The sequence below is a fragment of the Aethalodelphis obliquidens genome, unplaced genomic scaffold, assembly GCF_003676395.1.
Source record: "Aethalodelphis obliquidens isolate GAN/ISIS:26980383/991018 unplaced genomic scaffold, ASM367639v1 scaffold30, whole genome shotgun sequence".
Taxonomy (NCBI): domain Eukaryota; kingdom Metazoa; phylum Chordata; class Mammalia; order Artiodactyla; family Delphinidae; genus Aethalodelphis; species Aethalodelphis obliquidens.
Window position 1 is genome coordinate 947683 of NW_020837974.1, and position 16230 is coordinate 963912.

The 16230-nt window shown below is 65.0% G+C and overlaps 1 protein-coding gene across 2 annotated transcripts; it reads left to right on the forward strand.

Annotated features, from left to right (window-relative positions):
* Positions 1-2783: 2783 nt before the first annotated feature.
* Positions 2784-14121, forward strand: MAFK (MAF bZIP transcription factor K). Of its 2 annotated transcripts, none has more exons than XM_027125579.1 (3): positions 2784-2923; positions 10662-10741; positions 11578-14121. In XM_027125579.1, the coding sequence occupies exons 2-3, from the start codon at positions 10706-10708 to the stop codon at positions 12010-12012; spliced, it is 471 nt and encodes a 156-aa protein (XP_026981380.1). In that variant the 5' UTR covers positions 2784-2923; positions 10662-10705; the 3' UTR covers positions 12013-14121. The 2 variants fall into 2 exon arrangements, with proteins under 2 accessions (XP_026981380.1, XP_026981381.1); XM_027125580.1 differs by lacking the exon at positions 2784-2923 and adding an exon at positions 5682-10011.
* The last annotated feature ends 2109 nt before the right edge of the window (positions 14122-16230 follow it).

The following is a 16230-nucleotide window of genomic DNA, read 5'->3' on the forward strand; positions in this document are numbered from 1 at the left end:
CGTGTGGGCTTCAGTAGTTGTGGCGCATTGGCTCAGTAGTTGTAGCTCATGGACTCTAGAGCGCAGGCTCAGTAGTTGTGGCGCAAGGGCTTAGTTGCTCCACGGCATGTGAGATTTTCCTGGAACAGGGATCAAACCCGTGTCCCCTAAATTGGCAGGCGGATTCTTAACCACTGCTCCACCAGGGAAGCCCCAGAGTAAGTAGAGTTGATTAACAATGTTGTGTTGGTTTCAGGTGTACGGAAAAGTGATTCAGTTATACATACACATGTATCCTTTTTTCAAATTCTCTTCCCATTTAGGTTATTACAGAGTACTGAGCGGAGTTCCATGTGCTGTACAGTAGGTCCCTGTTGGTTATCTGTTTTATTTTTCAAAATATTTATTTAGTTGGCTGTGCTGGACCTTAGCTGCAGCATGCAGGATCTAGTTCCCTGACCAGGGATTGAATCCAGGCACCCTGCATTGGGAGCACAGAGTCTTAACCACTGGACCACCACAGAAGTCCCTGGTTATCTATTTTATTTTATTTTTTAATACATTTTTTAAAATTTACTTTATTTTTGGCTGTGTTGGGTCTTTGTTGCTGCACGCGGGCTTTCTCTAGTTGCGGTGAGCGGGGGCTACTCTTCGTTGTGGTGCACAGGCTTCTCATTGGAGTGGCTTCTCATTGCGGAGCACAAGCTCGAGGCGCGCGGGCTTCAGTAGTTGTGGCACGGGCTCAGTAGTTGTGGCTCGCGGGCTCTAGAGCACAGGCTCAGTAGTTGTGGCGCACCGGCTTAGTTGCTCCGCGGCATGTGGGATCTTCCAGACCAGGGATCAAACCCATGTCCCCTGCATCGGCAGGCGGACTCTCAACCACTGTGCCACCTGGGAAGCCCCTGGTTATCTATTTTAAACATAGCAGTGTGTACACGTCAATCCCAAAGTCCCAATCGTTCCCTCCCCAGCTCCTTCCCCGACGCCCCCCCGCCCCCCACCCCCGTAACCATAAGTTCCTTCTCTAAGTCTGTGAGTCTGTTTCTGTTTCGTAAATAAGTTTGTTTACCAAGCCCATTTTACAGTCGAGGAAACTAAGACCCAGAAGTGAACCGATGCGAACGGCTCCAGCACAGGTGTGATCTCTCTCTCCCAGGTCCACCTGATGCAGCCTCTCTAGGCCCTGCTTTCATGGTGTTGATGAAAGTGCTCTTAGTTTAGACAGTGCTCTTAGTAACCAAAGGTTACATGAAGAGACTGCGGTCCAGTTAGGGAAATGAGAACAGTGAGGAGAGAGTCAGTTACACTGATCACTCACTGTGGTGTCCTGCTGAGAGGGCCACAAAGCAACAGCCTCTGAGGACAGAGGGTGTGGGCTAAGGGAAGGGGAAACACCTTTCAAATTCCGGCTCTGAAAACATCCTGGAGAGATGGGCTGCTGCTGCTGCCGCTGTGTTTATTGGTAGCTGTTCCTGTTGAGGCCGGCAGCAAACTCCAGTGGGCCTGGCTGCCCCACGAGGCCAGGGCGCCCCAGCAGAGCAGGTCACTCAGAAGGAAGCCCACCCGTGGTACCGACTGCAAACCTCTCAGCACTTTCTCCCGTTCCCTGAGCGGCCTGAGATGGTGGGAGGCCTGCCCCCCTCTCCCAGAGCCTTGGCATTTTTCCCTGTTCTCTACTCAGAACTCAGACTTGTGGCCTCATTATTATTTCTGAGAAGGATCCAGAAACCGTCCAGGGGCTTGGCCTCCCATCCAAGTGCTGGGGAGGGGGTAGTGGGCCAGGCCGTGTGACTGGACGGGTCACCTCCCCAGCTTTGTCCTCCATCTGCAGCACGCGGAGGCTCTCCTCTGCTGGGGTGGCCCTGACCTGAGGCCGGGGAAGCATCCTGGTTCTGCCTTTGCAGAACCTGCAGGGTCTGTTTTCCCATGGCAACCATCAGCTGGGCCTTAGGTGGGCACCGTTCCAAGGGTCTTGGGCCCCTCGACGTAGAGGTTGTGGGTTGAAGCCATTCATCGCCGTTTCATGTTGTTCTCTTTCCAATAGAAGAGAAGTAGTTCTCTTTGCGCACGTCTTGGTCAAGACGGGAAATCAAAAGAAAGATAGGGGCGCCTATCAGGAGGGGACGCCAGGTGCCCTTTCCTCATTTGTGGGGCCGGCCCACCCCACAGACAGGGAGGTGTGTGTGTCCCTGGACCCATCTCCTCTTGTGGTAAGACCACTGGACCGTCCCCGGACACGGGCTTCCGCTGCGATCACTCCTGGGGAGGGCGGGGTCTCCGAGGGCCCTGGTGAGGCTAAGGGATGCGTGGGGGTGGGCGGTGGGGTGTTCAGGGTTAGGGTTAGGGGAGGCCAACTGGAGAATACGAATGTGGAGTCCAAACAGGAGCCTGCCCTTCCCCCGAGCTGAGACAGGGCGAGCTCGAGGGAGAATGGGGGTGCTCCCGGCTCGGTTCGACGTGTGGGGACGACTGCCGCCACGTGTGGGGCGCAGGGCACGCCGGGGCCGCCACCACGCAGCGCGCGCTGCACCTGCGGTCATAGGTACCGCCCGCCCGCCTTGCACAGGTGGGCGCGGGGGCGGAGCCTCTGGGTGGTAGGAACCTTGGGGCGGGGCGTCGGCGCGCGGCGGCGGGCGGTGCCTCGGGTGGGCGGGGCGCTGGCGCGCGCGCGGCGGGTGGACGGGGGCGGTGCGCGCGGTGGGCGGTGCGGCGTGACGCGCGCCGACGCCGATCCCGGAAGCGGTGTCAGATGCTGGGGAGCCGGGCGGGCGGGCTGGCGGCGGGCGGTGGGCGGCGGGGGGGACTTGTTGTTCTTCGCGAAGTCCGAGCCGGAGCGCGCGGCGGAGGCGGTGGCCGACGGGGAGCGCGAGAGTGAGCGCGAGCGCGAGGAGAGCGCGTGCCCGCGAGGAGCCGCCGCGCGCCCGCGCCCCCCGCGCGACGCCAGGTGAGGATCTGCCGGGCAGGGCTGGGCCAGGGGCCTGGGGCCGGGGGACCGGGCGGGGGGCGCCAGCCGCTGAGTCACGGCCCCCTCAGACCCGTGACCAAATTGGGCCGGACCCTGGGACTCCGACCCGGCCGGCGCACCTGCCGTCAGGTGTCCCGTCCCGAGCGCGCCGCGCGGGCTGGGGGCCTTCCTTCTGGGGAGGGGAGCGCGCCCCCGACCCCGGACCCCAACCCCGTGTCCGGAGGCGGCGGGCGCAGGGCGGGCCGGGAGAGGGCCGAGTGGGGAGCGCGGCGTTCCGGCGGGCCCGGTGCCCCCTCCCGGCTCGCCCCACCTGTTTTGCTCTCAGGCCCCGGAGATAAGCTCCGGGGGAGGCGGGGGCCACGTGCCGGGGAGCGCGTGGCGACCGGGGCGACTCGGGCCTCGCGCACCTGGGCGCTGCCCGGCTCGGCCGCGCGGTCCCGCCCCGGCGGCGCTCAGGCCCGGCCTGCGCTGCCCGCGCCCGGGTCCCCGCCGCGCCGAGGGTGGCCAGGGCGAAGAGAAGGGGCCTCGCCGACCGGGTCGCGGTCCGAGCAGCCGACCTGCCGGGGCTCACGGAGGGAGGCCTCGGTGTGGGAGCTTGGGGTGGGGAGGGGGACGGCGAACGCGTCACTTCCCGAACCCCATGGCTCGCGGCTCATTTTTCTCCTCTGTGAATGGGGTGTCTCCATCCCTTCTCACTGGAAATGCGGGTCCTTCGGTGCCTTTTCCGAGTTCAGGACACAGGCGATGTGTCAGTAGTCTGCCTGCTTCCACACACCTTCTCCGGAACCCGGGAGGGAGGGAAGTGTTGGGCTATGGCCCCGGGTCTGCGTTGGAAAAGCACATCGCTTTGCCCTCCGTCTCCTGTCTCCCGTTGTAGTATCCTCACGCGCCACGTGTCCTGGAGTCTTCACCCAAGCGGCACTTGCCCACATTCTGCCCACATTCCCGGAGCACTCGGTTCGGGTTGCTGGAAGTCCCCTGATCTCTTTCGTGTGTTAATGATTACGCTCTTGTTTACCTTCCCCACGGCCCTGGTAGCCCAGGCAGAAGGGAGCTCTTCCCCTAACAGTTCATTCAGAGTTGACCAGCACTCATCACCCCCTTGCCAGGTGCCTGGCCTCACTCGGGGAGCTCCCGCGACTCGCGTGCCCACACCCAGCCCATAGTGACAGATCAGTGGCTCCCCCGCAGTGTGGCTTGGCGGCCCCGCTGCCCTCCCCTTGCCCCTTTATTGGCATTGGCGAGGTTTTCCCGCACAGCGGTTGCTGCACAGGTGTCTTAATGAAGTACGGCTGTGTGCCATGTGTGCTGTCTCTGGAGCCCGGTCTCGAAGACTCATGTCTTCAGGGGGATGGCGCTTTTTAAAAAAGCATTTGTCTAAGCGGGGCGGGGGGGGGGGGCCTGGGAAGCTGAAGGTGGGCTGTGCCGTGGGTGGGGCACACCTGCAGCTTGTTGCATCCTGGATGGTTGACACCTTTCGGAGAACTTCTCTCCCTGGGTCCAGTAGGAATGTTTGAGTCTGAGCTCGGTAGAGGGTGTCTGCTTTTATGACTTAAAGCTAGACCTCTCGCTCTTCCAAAATAAAACATTTATTAACTCAGAACCACAAGTGAGGCTTCTCCCCAGAGCGCCTTTGCCTCTTGTGCTCGAGCATAGCTGGCCTTTAAGGGCTGGCTTCCAAGTTCAGCATCGCTCACTTTCAAGGTGGTTGCTAAAAATGGGAGTTGAATCGAGGCTACTGGGGAAGTCGGCTCCGGGGCTTGCTGCGTCCCAGCCCTTTTTCCAGCCCTGCAGCTGAGGCTGCCTCGGAGCCAGGTCGTTTTCCGGACCATTCTTTGTCCCCCGCGGTGCATTCTTTCACTCTCTGGCTCTGCCGTCGCTGCGGAGTTTGTTTACAATCTCAGGCAACCTAGAATTCCTGCCCGTGTCCTGGCTGTTCCCGAGTCTAAAGGTTTCTGGACGGACTTTCTGGATGTCGGGTCCAGTCCACACGGGAAATGGAGCCCCGGCCAGCTGGGAGCGTCCTCTGTGTGGCCGCTCCTCAGAGCAGTAAACAGTGACTCACCCTCCCCTCTGCTCCCCGCCCCCTGTTCTCTGCTAATGGAAGATGCATTGCTCCGCTGTTTACTTTTGCTTTTTATAAGTCACAGACTCGTCATGTTTCCTCTTTCTTACAGTGTCAGGAAATTGAAAGTGTCATCTTAAAATTGTAGGATTCTAGAGCAGGTAGAGATGAACCTGTGTGGTCTCAGTCCACACACACACACACACACACACACACACACACACACACACTCCATTTTATGTGAGGAAACTGAGCCCCGAGCCTCCTTGCCGGCCTGTGGGGCGGGGTCCCGTATCCGGGGTCTGTGCAGCACCTGCCTGCCTTTCTGCGCTGCCTGTCTGGGTGCCCTGGGCCAGGGGGCAGAGAGGAGACGGGGTGGAAGCCGCCCCAGGCCCCCTCCCTTCAGCGCAGTGCTCACACACTTGCTTATGCAGCAGACCTCTCACCTGCCAGGAGTGGGGGGAGCAGGTAGGTAGGAGGGTCCGCTGCTCTCCATCCAGCGAGGGAGGCAGGGCTTGGACACAAGGACCAGGTCTTGGGCTCAGCCGTCGACGTGTGCTCAGGAGGGGGCACCCCCCTAACCACAGGGAAGGCAGGGGAGTCTTTCTGGTGATGCCAGGGTTGGGGGAGGGGAGGGCAGGGGGCTCAGAAGTGGGAGGGTACCCAGCACAGATTTGGGGGGGGCTGGCATGGCGACAGGTGGTCAGGAGAGAGGCGGGCTCAGGAGGGACTCTGACCAGGGGGGCTCCCTCTGCCTGCTTGGAGGGGCTGCATTTGAGGGACCGAGATAGGAATACAGACGAGACGCAGGGGGCCTGGGCCCAGGCGGTGCTGTAGGGCCGGAGCGTCTACAGGGTGATGCAGGCCGAGCCTAGCAGGTGGGCATGGAAGGAGGGGTGAGGCCTGGGGGGCCATCATCACCTGAGCTGGAGACCCAGGAGGAGGGCAGGTGTGGAGAGAGGGTGAGCTCCGGGGCCCGTGCAGGCATCCCTGGCTGGACTTGGAGGTTGGGCTGGTTGGAGCCCTGCATGGCACAGCTGGGCTGGGGGAGAGCAGAAGCCAGAAGGGGACCCCCCGGGGGCTTGAGGGGATCAGGGCCTGGCCTGAAGCTCCGTGGCAGGAGCAGAGGGTCACGGGGCGTGGCGGGTGCGGGGCGGCGGTCCGCCTGCTGTCAGCCCGGCAGCTGCCTGAGTCACCTCTGGACGTAGCCAGGATGACACAGCTTCCTTGGGCTGCAAAGGCAAGGTGACCAGACGTCCTCCGAGGCAGGCAGACAGTCACGTCTTGCCGGAGGGCGGCCAGCCAGGGCCAGCCTGGAGGCTGGGTGCAGGCCGGGCTGGTGGGGTGCGCGTAGAGGTGCGGCAGGACACACACCCCGTCTTGCGGAGCTGGGGCTGGGCGGTGGGAGCCCTTCTGGTCCTGGGACCTGTCTTGAGCTCGTTCGTTCGTGGGATGAGTCGATGTGTGCTTGTTTGGGAAATGGGTGCCCGCTGTGCGGCCAGAGCGGGGGCCGCCGCCGCACGGTGGCTTCTGGCTTTGGGTTCCGCTCTCGGCTGCGGGAGTGATAACCTGCCCTCCCTCCTCCTCCTCCCCCTCCTCTGACCTGACACCCTCGAGGCCTGGGAATGGCAGGGCTGCTCCGTCCGCTTGTCTTGGGCTGAGGGGCACGGGCACGGGCCGCACAGGAGCAGTGTTTCGAGGGCCCACCCTGCTCGGTATCAGAGACGCGGCTTCTCACGCGCAGGCTCACGATCTGGGCAGGCGGGCTAGTCGTCCAGTCTAGGCGCGAATCTGAAACTCTAGAACCTCCCTTGCTCCTAGGTAATCCAAACCCGGGGCTGTTCGGGTGGGTCAGTGCTCCTGTCAGCCACTGGCTCCCCTGATGGAGAAAATGTCCCCCGGGCCCTGGACCCCGGCCCAGCCCCTCGAGGGCCGGAGCACACGGGGGACGGCCAGGCCATGAGTCACCTCAGGAGCTAGGTCACAACTGAGGAAGGGGTTTGTGAGAGGGAAGGTAAGAAGTGGTCCTGGCCCAGGCCCACCTGCCTTCCGGAAGAGCAATCCTGAACTGTTAGACCTGGCCGCCCTGCCCTGTTCCTAATGGGCCCGGAAGGGGAGGGACGCCCCAGCCCCCGAAGGCCCTCCAGACCACGCGGTCACCTGAACTGCTCCATCTAGTCTGCTGGGGTTCCCTTTTCCTGGAGAGGAAGCCCTCTTCCGTGTTCAGCTGTACGTGAGAATGGAGTTTCCGGCTTTGGGTTGAAAACCAGCCTTAGTCAGGCTGACGGTCGCCTGGAAGGTGTTCTGGGGTAGAAGTGCTGGCTGCACGCTGTCTGGCCCAGCAGCTCCTTCAGGGCTTGGGGAGGGGGCGAGCGGAGGGCAGCCCCGCCATCCGGGCTCCCAGCCCAGCGCTGGCCACCGAGCTTCTGGGGTGAGCCCACCAGGACGAGCCCAAGGGCTCTCTGCACGTGTGTCGCCAGGTTCTGTTACTTGGCGGCAGTGCCCGGGCGTCCTTCCTTGTACGGGGCTGTTGAAAAGACGTGTGGGGTGACCAGGCTCCGATGCGGCGGCGCTGGGCGCCCCTGCCCGTGCCCAGCTGCTGTCTCCCACCCCAGCCGGTTCCAGCCGAGTCCCAGAAAGCAGTTCGTCCTGTGTGAGCTCTGCTGGCCCATGAGGTTGCCTGATGTTCCGTGGTTCACAAATACCCTTTTAGGGCAGTTGTTTCAAAATCAGGTGTTTTATAAACTCTTCTTCACACCTACAAAACTCTTCTCCGAACCTCTTTCCAAGAGCGAGCTGTTGTTTTTCTGAAGTCAGAAGTGACGTGAGGTCGATACTTTGTGTGTTTTGGGTGTTGGGCGAGAGGCGAGTAACCGTGCCGCTCCTGTCCCTGTGCCGAGTCTGCGGAAGGGCCTTCTGCCCCTGGGCCTGACTTTGGTGTGAGCCCCCTGGGCAGGCACCGGGCTGGGAGGAGCAGGTCCCTGAGGAGGGGGCAGAAGCCAAGGCAGTGGGGGTCATGATGCTGAGCAGGGCGGTGGGTGTCTGCTCCTGCCCCGGACTTGCCACCTTTCCGCAGGGCCGGGGTGCTGGTACAGGCCCTGCAGCCCAGGGGGTTGAGAGCGCGGCCCTCGGCCGGAGTGTCTCTCACGGCGTCACCTGCGTGGCCCAGCTGAGGACATTTGGCACTGGGGCCCTTGGTTCTGATCCCCTCATTTTTCAGAAGGGACGATCGAGACCCACAGAGAGAAGGGGGTCTGCTTCATCACCCCCAGAGGGTGACCAGCCCCTCGGCTCCATATTTACACGCATTCGCGCCATCTGCTTGGACACAGAAGGCCTGAGAACTGAGGAAAGGTTCCTGAGGTCAGACCCCGGCTGGGACCCCAGCCGGACCACTCTCTCCCGTCTCTGCCGGGGCTCCTCGCCCGTGGTCCTGGGCCCCAGTAGCCCAGGTGGTGGACGAGGTGGACTCAGAGCCGGTGGACGTAGCCTGAGGGTCTGCCTGGGCGACCTTGACCTGGTGAACAAGGGCGCCTAACGCTCGTGGGACCTGTGCAGAGGGCAGGGGGCCGAGCCCACGGGGTGCTGAAGCCCAGGCCTATGCACATCCTGGGAATGGGCGACCCACCAGGCAATGTCACGGTGGGCAGGTCCCCAGGGGAGGCGTCCCTGCCCTGAAGGTGCCCGGGTCCTGGCCAGGCCGGTACGTTACTGAGGGTCTGCTCGGGGTCCGAGCGTAGCCCCCCCTGCCCCCCCCTTCCTTTTCCCACCGGGTGGGAGCTGGTCCGGGTGGGTGGGCGGGGCCTCAGGCTGTGGGAATGTGAGCCCAGCTCTGTAAACAGCTGGTGACTCACCGCCCAGCTATGCCCTGGCGTGCTGAGAGCGAGCTGGAATGATAGCCGCCCGCCCGTCCTGGAGAAGTTTCTCATGGCCTCCCAGCCGCCTGGCCCACCAGCCCTCCTAGTGGCTTCTCCAGCCCAGCGTTGACCCCTGCACCGGAGGGAGGGGCGGCCCGTGGGGCACTCTTGGGTCCCCCCAGATGCCAGGGGTCAAGCCACAGTCAGGAAGCAGCTCTTACTTCCCTACTAGGATTGCCCCAGGAGCGGCTGCATGTCTGTCTCCAGCACACATGTAGCTGCGAGGAGAACAGAGGGGCACGGCTCCCCCCGGAGGCCACACTGGCCTTGCTGCCATCCTGCTCTCCCGCACCAGCGCCCGGGAGAGTGGCTGTGCTGCCGGGGCCGACCAGGGGTCCAGAGACCTGGGTGCTGAGACCCTCTGGTGGTGAAGGGTGGCGGGCCGCGGAGGCAGGGTGGATGGGTGGAGGGTCCAGGCAGTGCTACAGCGAGGGTCTCAGGGCTGCGGGAGAAGGCCGTCCCCAGGTCTCCCTCACCTTGAGATGGAGGCTTTGCTGTGGCTCCATCTCTGGCCCCAAGACCCTCCTTGGGTGTTTCTCTGCCGTTCTCTCTGCTCAGTTCACCTCATCCGGCGTTCGGAACTCGGGGGGCAGACCCCGACCCTGTAAGCTGGAGACACGGCGCACCAGCGAGTCGGGCCGGTCCTCCGCATGCCTCCCCCAGCCGCAGGCATGAGGGGCCTGCTTGCTGCCCCACAACCTGCGCTGTCTGCTCGGCCTGCCCCAAGCCATTGTTGCTGTGGGCTTCTCTGTTTCCATGACGACCATGGGGGGTTGGCTACTTCCCAAGGTCGCCATGGCAACTATCAGAGGGGAATCATGCTTGGGATGCTTTGGCTGGCTTTTTCATGAATGATTAGAATGTGTGACACAATGCAGACGCGAAAACGAGAAGGGCGGGGCGGGCGGCCGGGGCTGGCGGGCGGCAGAGACGGCTCCCGCCAGACGGTCAGTGAGCTCTGGAGGTCCCTGGTCGCAGGCTGGCTGGCGTAGGGAGCCCCCGCCCACGCTCTGGGCCTCAGGTCATGGCTGTGGGGCAGCCTAGGTGAAGGTGGTGATGTCACAGCTGCAGTGCCCTTGGCGGAGGTAGGTCTGTTGGGGAGGGTGGGGCGTGGCCAGGGCGGGCACGGGGCTCCCCCCAACCCGTAATTACGGTGAGCTCAGCAAGCCAGGGGCTCCCCACCTGGCCTCTCGGGGGGCCAGGTGGGCCCAGAGTGATGGGGTCTTGCCAGGGCAGGGGCTGTCCCTGGGGCCAGTGGCGATTCACAGGGGCTAGGTGTGGCCTTTCGGGAGGGGGCTTTGCTACGGCGCACTTGGACCCCTGAACATGGCGTCCTGCCACAGGTGCAGACGTCTAGCTTGGGGCCGGAGGCAGAGCAGGAAGCGGCCGCTGCTTCTGCCCGGTGCCAGCCCGCGGCGCTGGCGCTCATGGCCCGGGCCCAGTGGGCGGGGGCAGTGTGGGACAGCCGTGGCTGCCAGGCCCCAGACAAAGTGCACGCAGGCCGCTCTCGGGCCGCTGCTGGAGTTGGGGGTGTGGGCAGGTGTCCTCCCGGGCCCCCTGGGCAGTGGCTCAGGACACCCAGGATGCCCCTGCTTGCAGGGTGCTGTGACTGGACAGTGCAGAGCGGGGAGCTGAGCCTCCTCGGGGCATCCCTGCAGGGGGTCGTCCCTGCTTTGGGTCACCTGTGCCCAGTCAGGAACTCATCACACTCGCTTCTGTGCTCTGTGATTTTCAGTTACCATTTCCAAGCGGTTCTGTCCGGGTGACTGTACCCAGGTTATGACGACTAATCCCAAAGCGAACAAGGCGTTGAAGGTAAGGGGGTGGGATGGGCACAGGCCCGGGAAGGTCCCTCCCGGCCCCCGAAGCCCCTGTCCCAGGACCGCCCTAGAGTTGAGGAAGGAAGCCTGTCACCGGGCGTGGGGAGGGGCCGTGGGCTGGAGGAAGTACCTTTGGGAGAAGTGATGCTAGAGTCGCGGGCTGTGGCTTCGGGAGACGCCGGCCCTGGCGCCTGGGGGTGGAGGGGTGGGTGCCTGCCGGCCAAGACGTACTTGTCAGCCCAGCCCCGGACGTGGGCAGGGTGGCGTCTGGTTCCGCAGAGCCCCTGGTGGGGTGCCCGTGAGCGGGTGCTGCAGCTCCGAGCCTGGTGCCGTGGGTCCGCGCCAGGCGCTGCCTCCCTGGGGCTGGCCGTTTCCCTGCTTAGGAGCAGAGCTGGGTCTGGCCGGAGTCAGCTCTCTGTGCGTCTGTGGGCTGTGCCCTTCCAGGCGCCTCCTGGGGTCCCGCTGGGTCCACGTAGCCTTGTCCCACCGGCCTTGGCGGGACCTAACGGGCCTGAGGGGTGCAGAGGGAGGGGTTGCCGCCAGCCCCGCACCAGGCACTGGAGAGTCCCGGGGCAGCACAGCCGGGCCGCGGCCTCGTGGGGTTTGGGCGACAGAGGGCGACCGGCTCTCGGCCGGGCATGGCCGACAGCATCCCTCAGGGGACACCCTGCCCCGTACCGCGTGCACGATGCCGGGCGACCCCACGGCGCCCATCCCCGTTCCGGGGTGGAGGCCGGGCCGGCCTGGGGCGCAGAGGGGAAAGGGGCCGAGCCCTGGCGCCCGTGGCATGTGTTCCGGTCCCCGCCCCGACCACGAGCTGCGGCCCCACAGGTCAAGAAGGAGGCGGGCGAGAACGCCCCGGTGCTCGGCGACGATGAGCTGGTGTCCATGTCGGTGCGGGAGCTGAACCAGCATCTGCGCGGCCTCACCAAGGAGGAGGTGGTCCGCCTGAAGCAGCGGCGCCGCACGCTCAAGAACCGCGGCTACGCGGCCAGCTGCCGCATCAAGCGCGTGACCCAGAAGGAGGAGCTGGAGCGCCAGCGGCTGGAGCTGCAGCGGGAGGTGGAGAAGCTGGCCCGCGAGAACAGCAGCATGAGGCTCGAGCTGGACGCCCTGCGCTCCAAGTACGAGGCCCTGCAGACCTTCGCCCGCACCGTGGCCCGCGGCCCCGTCACACCCACCAGGGTGGCCACCACCAGCGTCATCACCATCGTCAAGTCCGCCGAGCTCGCCTCCGCCTCCGTGCCCTTCTCGGCCGCCTCCTAGTGCCCGGCGGAGGGCGCGGGGTGCTGGTCGAGGGCCCCACGGGGAGCGGACCCCTTCACGCCGGAGTCAGATCGCGGACCTGTGCCGGGCTCGGGCCGGGGCTGGAAAAGAGTAGGTTCCCGGGGGCCCAAGTGCCACCTGCTCTGCACACACACGCGCCCACGCGGCCCGCCTTCCCCCGGGCCCTGCTGCCTCGCTCAGGGCCGTTTCCAGGGCTCTGTCTTGCGCTGGGGGAGTTGGGATGTGTGGAGGGAAGGTCCTTGGGAGGTTCGCGGCCCAGACGTCTTCCGCCCCTCCCACGAGCAGCGCGTCCGTCCCCCGCTCGGCCCCCCGGCCGGTGCAGGACCCCCTCACCGCCCTGGGTGCCCCAGGAGGAACCGTGCCCCAAGGGGTCCGAACACCCGGGATCCTGTGCCCCGTGAGCGGGTGGAGGAAGGGCTGCATGTGCATGAGAGCGTGTGCGAGCCTGTACACACGAGTGCGTGCAAGCGCATGTGCACGTGTACCCGTCCTCCCGTCAGTGTGCCAGTAGCACCGGGGACCTTGGGGAGCGGCTCGTTAATGGGGCTCGGGTGAGCCTTGGGCTTTCCCCTCTGTGTTGGGTGACCTAGGGCAGGTCCCCATCGCGGAGCAGCAGCCGCCTGGCCGGGGAGGCGGAGCCCTGTGTTCCGTGTGGAACAGGTGTGAAGGCGGCGGCGGCAGCCTCAGGCACGGGCCACGGAGCTGGGCAGCGGCGCCCGTGGTCCTGCCCGTGGGTCCTGCTGCTGGAGGAGGTGAGAGCAGGGAGGAGGGTGGGGTTGGAGAAAGAGGAGTGTGGACGGTGGGGGGAGGTGACGATGGGGGCGGCGCTGGGCTGGAAAGGTGGCAAGGACCAGCTGCCGGGAGTGCTCGGACGGTGTGTCGGCAGAGGACACGGGGACTCTGCAACCTTGGTGCTTAATCATCGCCTGGACCCTTCACCCGCTCTTCCTTTCTGGCACTCGGAGCCACTGATGACTGGGGGGCCTTTGCTGGGGTGTCCTTTCCCAGAGAGCCGCTGCGGGACTTCCTGCGTGGCTAGGCAGGGGCCGCCCCTTCCTTCCCCACCTGGGAAGATGCCGGGGCCGAGGGGTGGGCGGCGAGCCCCGAGCCCACCACAGGCCAGAAGCCCTGGGCCCCAGCTCGTGGTTTCCTCTTGGCTTGCCTCCCACCATTTAGCAAGCCCCCGCGCAGGGTGCCAGCCGTCCCGGGAGGAGTGGGGGGAGGGGGAGGGCCCCAAGGGCTACAGCCAGAAAGCGTGCCCCTGTCCTGGGAGAGGGCGCGGGGTCTGGGGCGTCTGGGTCCTTCCGGAGCCACGGCCGGTGTGTAAAGAAGCTGTTGATACCATAGCCATGGTAGGTAATCCACATTGGATGTCAGTAAGGACCACGGGGATATTTAAAAGAGAGAGAAGTATATATATATATAAAATTATATACACATTTTATCGTACAGATTTTCATACCTTTTCTTCCTATTTGATACTGTAAGCCTCTCTAGGGCAGAGCTGCCTGGGAGTGTGGGTGGGAGCGGGACCACCGCCCGCGCCTGGCTTCTTAAGCTGGCCGCTCTCGCCGCCCACCGCTGCCCTTGGGCCGCGCCCCAGCCAGGTGCCCCGCGGGGAGGGCCGGCGGCCCGGGCTCTCCGAGCACCCGATCCCGCAGCCTCCACTCCCCGGGACAGGCCTGGGAGACCAGCGTGATCCCTCCCCCTCCTCTCAGAGCGTTGAAATTTCATTGTCACAGTTTTAATATATGGATGTTTTAATTTAAGAAAACAGGCCCAGCCCCCTGGCCGGGGGGGCTGGTTTCCCGTCCCCCGTGCTTCCGGTTCGCTCCCCCGGGCGACAGGGCCCTGCCTAGCCCCACTCCTGTTTCCCGCACCTCTGGCCTCTCAGCAGTTTCATTTCAATATTTATTTTTGTGCTGCTTTCATCATGGTATAAATTATTGAGAAGAGCCCCTATGTCGTGGCCCTGTGGTGTGGCGTGCGGCCCGCGCCCGCGCGTCCCCTCCCGGCCACACCTAATTTATTGCTGTACCTCTCCGCGTGACGCTTTTGTACCTTTCAATAAAGAGTTTTCTGGTTTCACGTTGTTTTGCTGCACGGTTGGCGCTTTGGGCCAACCCTCCCTCCTTCCCTGGCCCGGGGGGGGCGCTGTGGACCGCTGCCTGCGCCGCCCCCCATCCCGGCCCCCGTGGCTGGAGCCCCCCCGGGGGTGGGGTCGCCGTCAGATGCTGCTTGTGAGTGGGTCTCCAGGGCTGCGCGTGGAGGGCTCAGGCAGGTGGAGGCAGGCGGGCTCCCTTTCTAGGTGGTGGGTGGAGTTCCCAAGGCCCCTACTGCCCTGACGAGGAGCCCCTGTCGGTGGACGCGGCCCCCCTTCCCAGGCGGGGGCTCTAAGGTGAGCTCGCAGTGGGTGGGAGAGATGGGGTCTGCCTGGGGCCGAGGGCAAAGCCAGTAAGCAGACTCCCCTGAAAGCCAGAGCCGGGGGCCCGGCCAACTGGGCCTGCTGGCGGGGGAGCGGGCGCCCTGTCCTCGGGATGCTGCCCCCTTCTTACCCCCCTGACCTTGGAGGGTCAGGTGGGTCAGCACTTGGCCTTGGCCTCTGAAGGAGGGTCAAGCTTGCCAGGAGATCTGCTGCTCGTTGGGGTTTCTGAACACGGGCAGCCCTCCCGCCCCCCCCCCCCCCCCCCCCCCGCCGGGCTGGGTGGGGCGGCACCTCGTAACCAAGGGACTGTGCTTCAGCGCCAGCCACTGGGCTTGAGCCCCACCCCCAGCTTCCATGTGGCCTCCGCCGGCTCCTGCCCCGCCAGCCCCCAGCTCCCTTCTGCGGAATCAGGTGCGGGGATGGACGCGCTCGGCACAGTGCGGTCGCTGTCTTCCCCCAGCTGAGCAGACCCCCGTGGCAGCCCCGGGAGAGCCCGCACCCCAGCCTGCTGCTCCCGGGAGCCCCCTGGGTGTGTCCCTGAGACCAGAGCTGGCAGCAGCCTCTGGGTGCAGGCTGGGGAGTCACGACCCCGCCCGGCGCTGGGCTCCAGGGAGGTTGTTAAAGGGTTCCTGCCTCCAGGCCGCCCAGCTGCTCTGGGGGCCGCCACCCTGTGGCGTGGACCGCTAGGGCCATTTCACAGGTGAGAACACCGAGGCCAGAGCATGTGGGTGAGACAACCGGCCTCCGTGGCCACCCCTGGCCCCACGCAGTGCAGCCTGGAATCGGGAACCGGGTCTTCGTCAGAGATGGAGAGGTGGCCCGCGGTCCCCTCGGAGCACCCATGCTTCCCCGTCAGCAGGGCCAGGCCCGTGAGGCCGGCAGCCCCTCTGACCTGCTCTGAGGCTCTGTCCCACCTGCAGGTGTGTCGTCCTCACTGCTTGACTTTGTTATGTCGGAAGCGCCTGGCCACAGGCAGAGGGGCCTGTGGGGCTGGGACCGGTGGGCAAGCAGCCCCTCTCGCCAGCTCCGTGACCGCAGGCAAGTGGTTCCACCTCCCTGGGCCTCGGCCACCCGCCCGGGGCCGTCGCGAGGACCGCGCGTGACAGTGCTGGCCCGGCCGTTGGCACACGGCAGGGCCCCCAGAGCGCCAGGCCTGCCCGGGAGCACCCCAGGACCGCACGCTGTGTCGGGGTCTCCGGAAGGCGGCCCTGGCCCACATGCCCTCTGGGTACACAGCCTTGGGCAACTCAGGCCCCAAAGCAGGGCCCCTCGGGCAGCACCGCCTCCCCTGGCTCACCGCAGGGCCTCTGCCCCGCAGCCTCCAGAAAACCTCCCTCCTGGGTCAGCGGGTCTCTGGGGGCCCCGTGGCCACTCGCAAACCAGCTGTCAGACGTGGGGGCCCGAGCTGGGCCTGCCAGCCGCAGAGGGCGCGGTAAGGCAGATGGGGGGCCTCCCAGCTGGCGGCAGGGAGGAGGCCAGCCTATCTTATCGGGCAGCCGGGCTGGGCCCTGGGAGAGGCCGCTGGCCTTGAGTCCCGTGCCCCAGGCCCAGGGAACAGGGGGACAGGGGTGACCCCACTCTGCCCTGGAAACCGTACGCTGGTTCCTGCCCTGCTCAGTCTCTCTGAGACCCTCGGTGCCTTTCCCTCTCTCCCTGGGTGACGTGGGAGCCGGCGGCCGGGAGGTGTGGGAGGTCGTGGCTGGGTGGTGCCCAGGCCTTCCTGCTGCAGCGCTGCCAGCTCTGCACGCCTGCCCGCGGGCGCACCACCCCGG

What these genes read in the sequence shown, in the direction of transcription:
- MAFK (XM_027125579.1), top strand. Translation starts at nt 10,706, where the DNA reads ATGACGACTAATCCCAAAGCGAACAAGGCGTTGAAG. An exon ending in AAGCGAACAAGGCGTTGAAG is followed by an intron (nt 10,742 to 11,577) that starts GTAAGGGGGTGG and finishes GCGGCCCCACAG; the next exon opens with GTCAAGAAGGAGGCGGGCGA.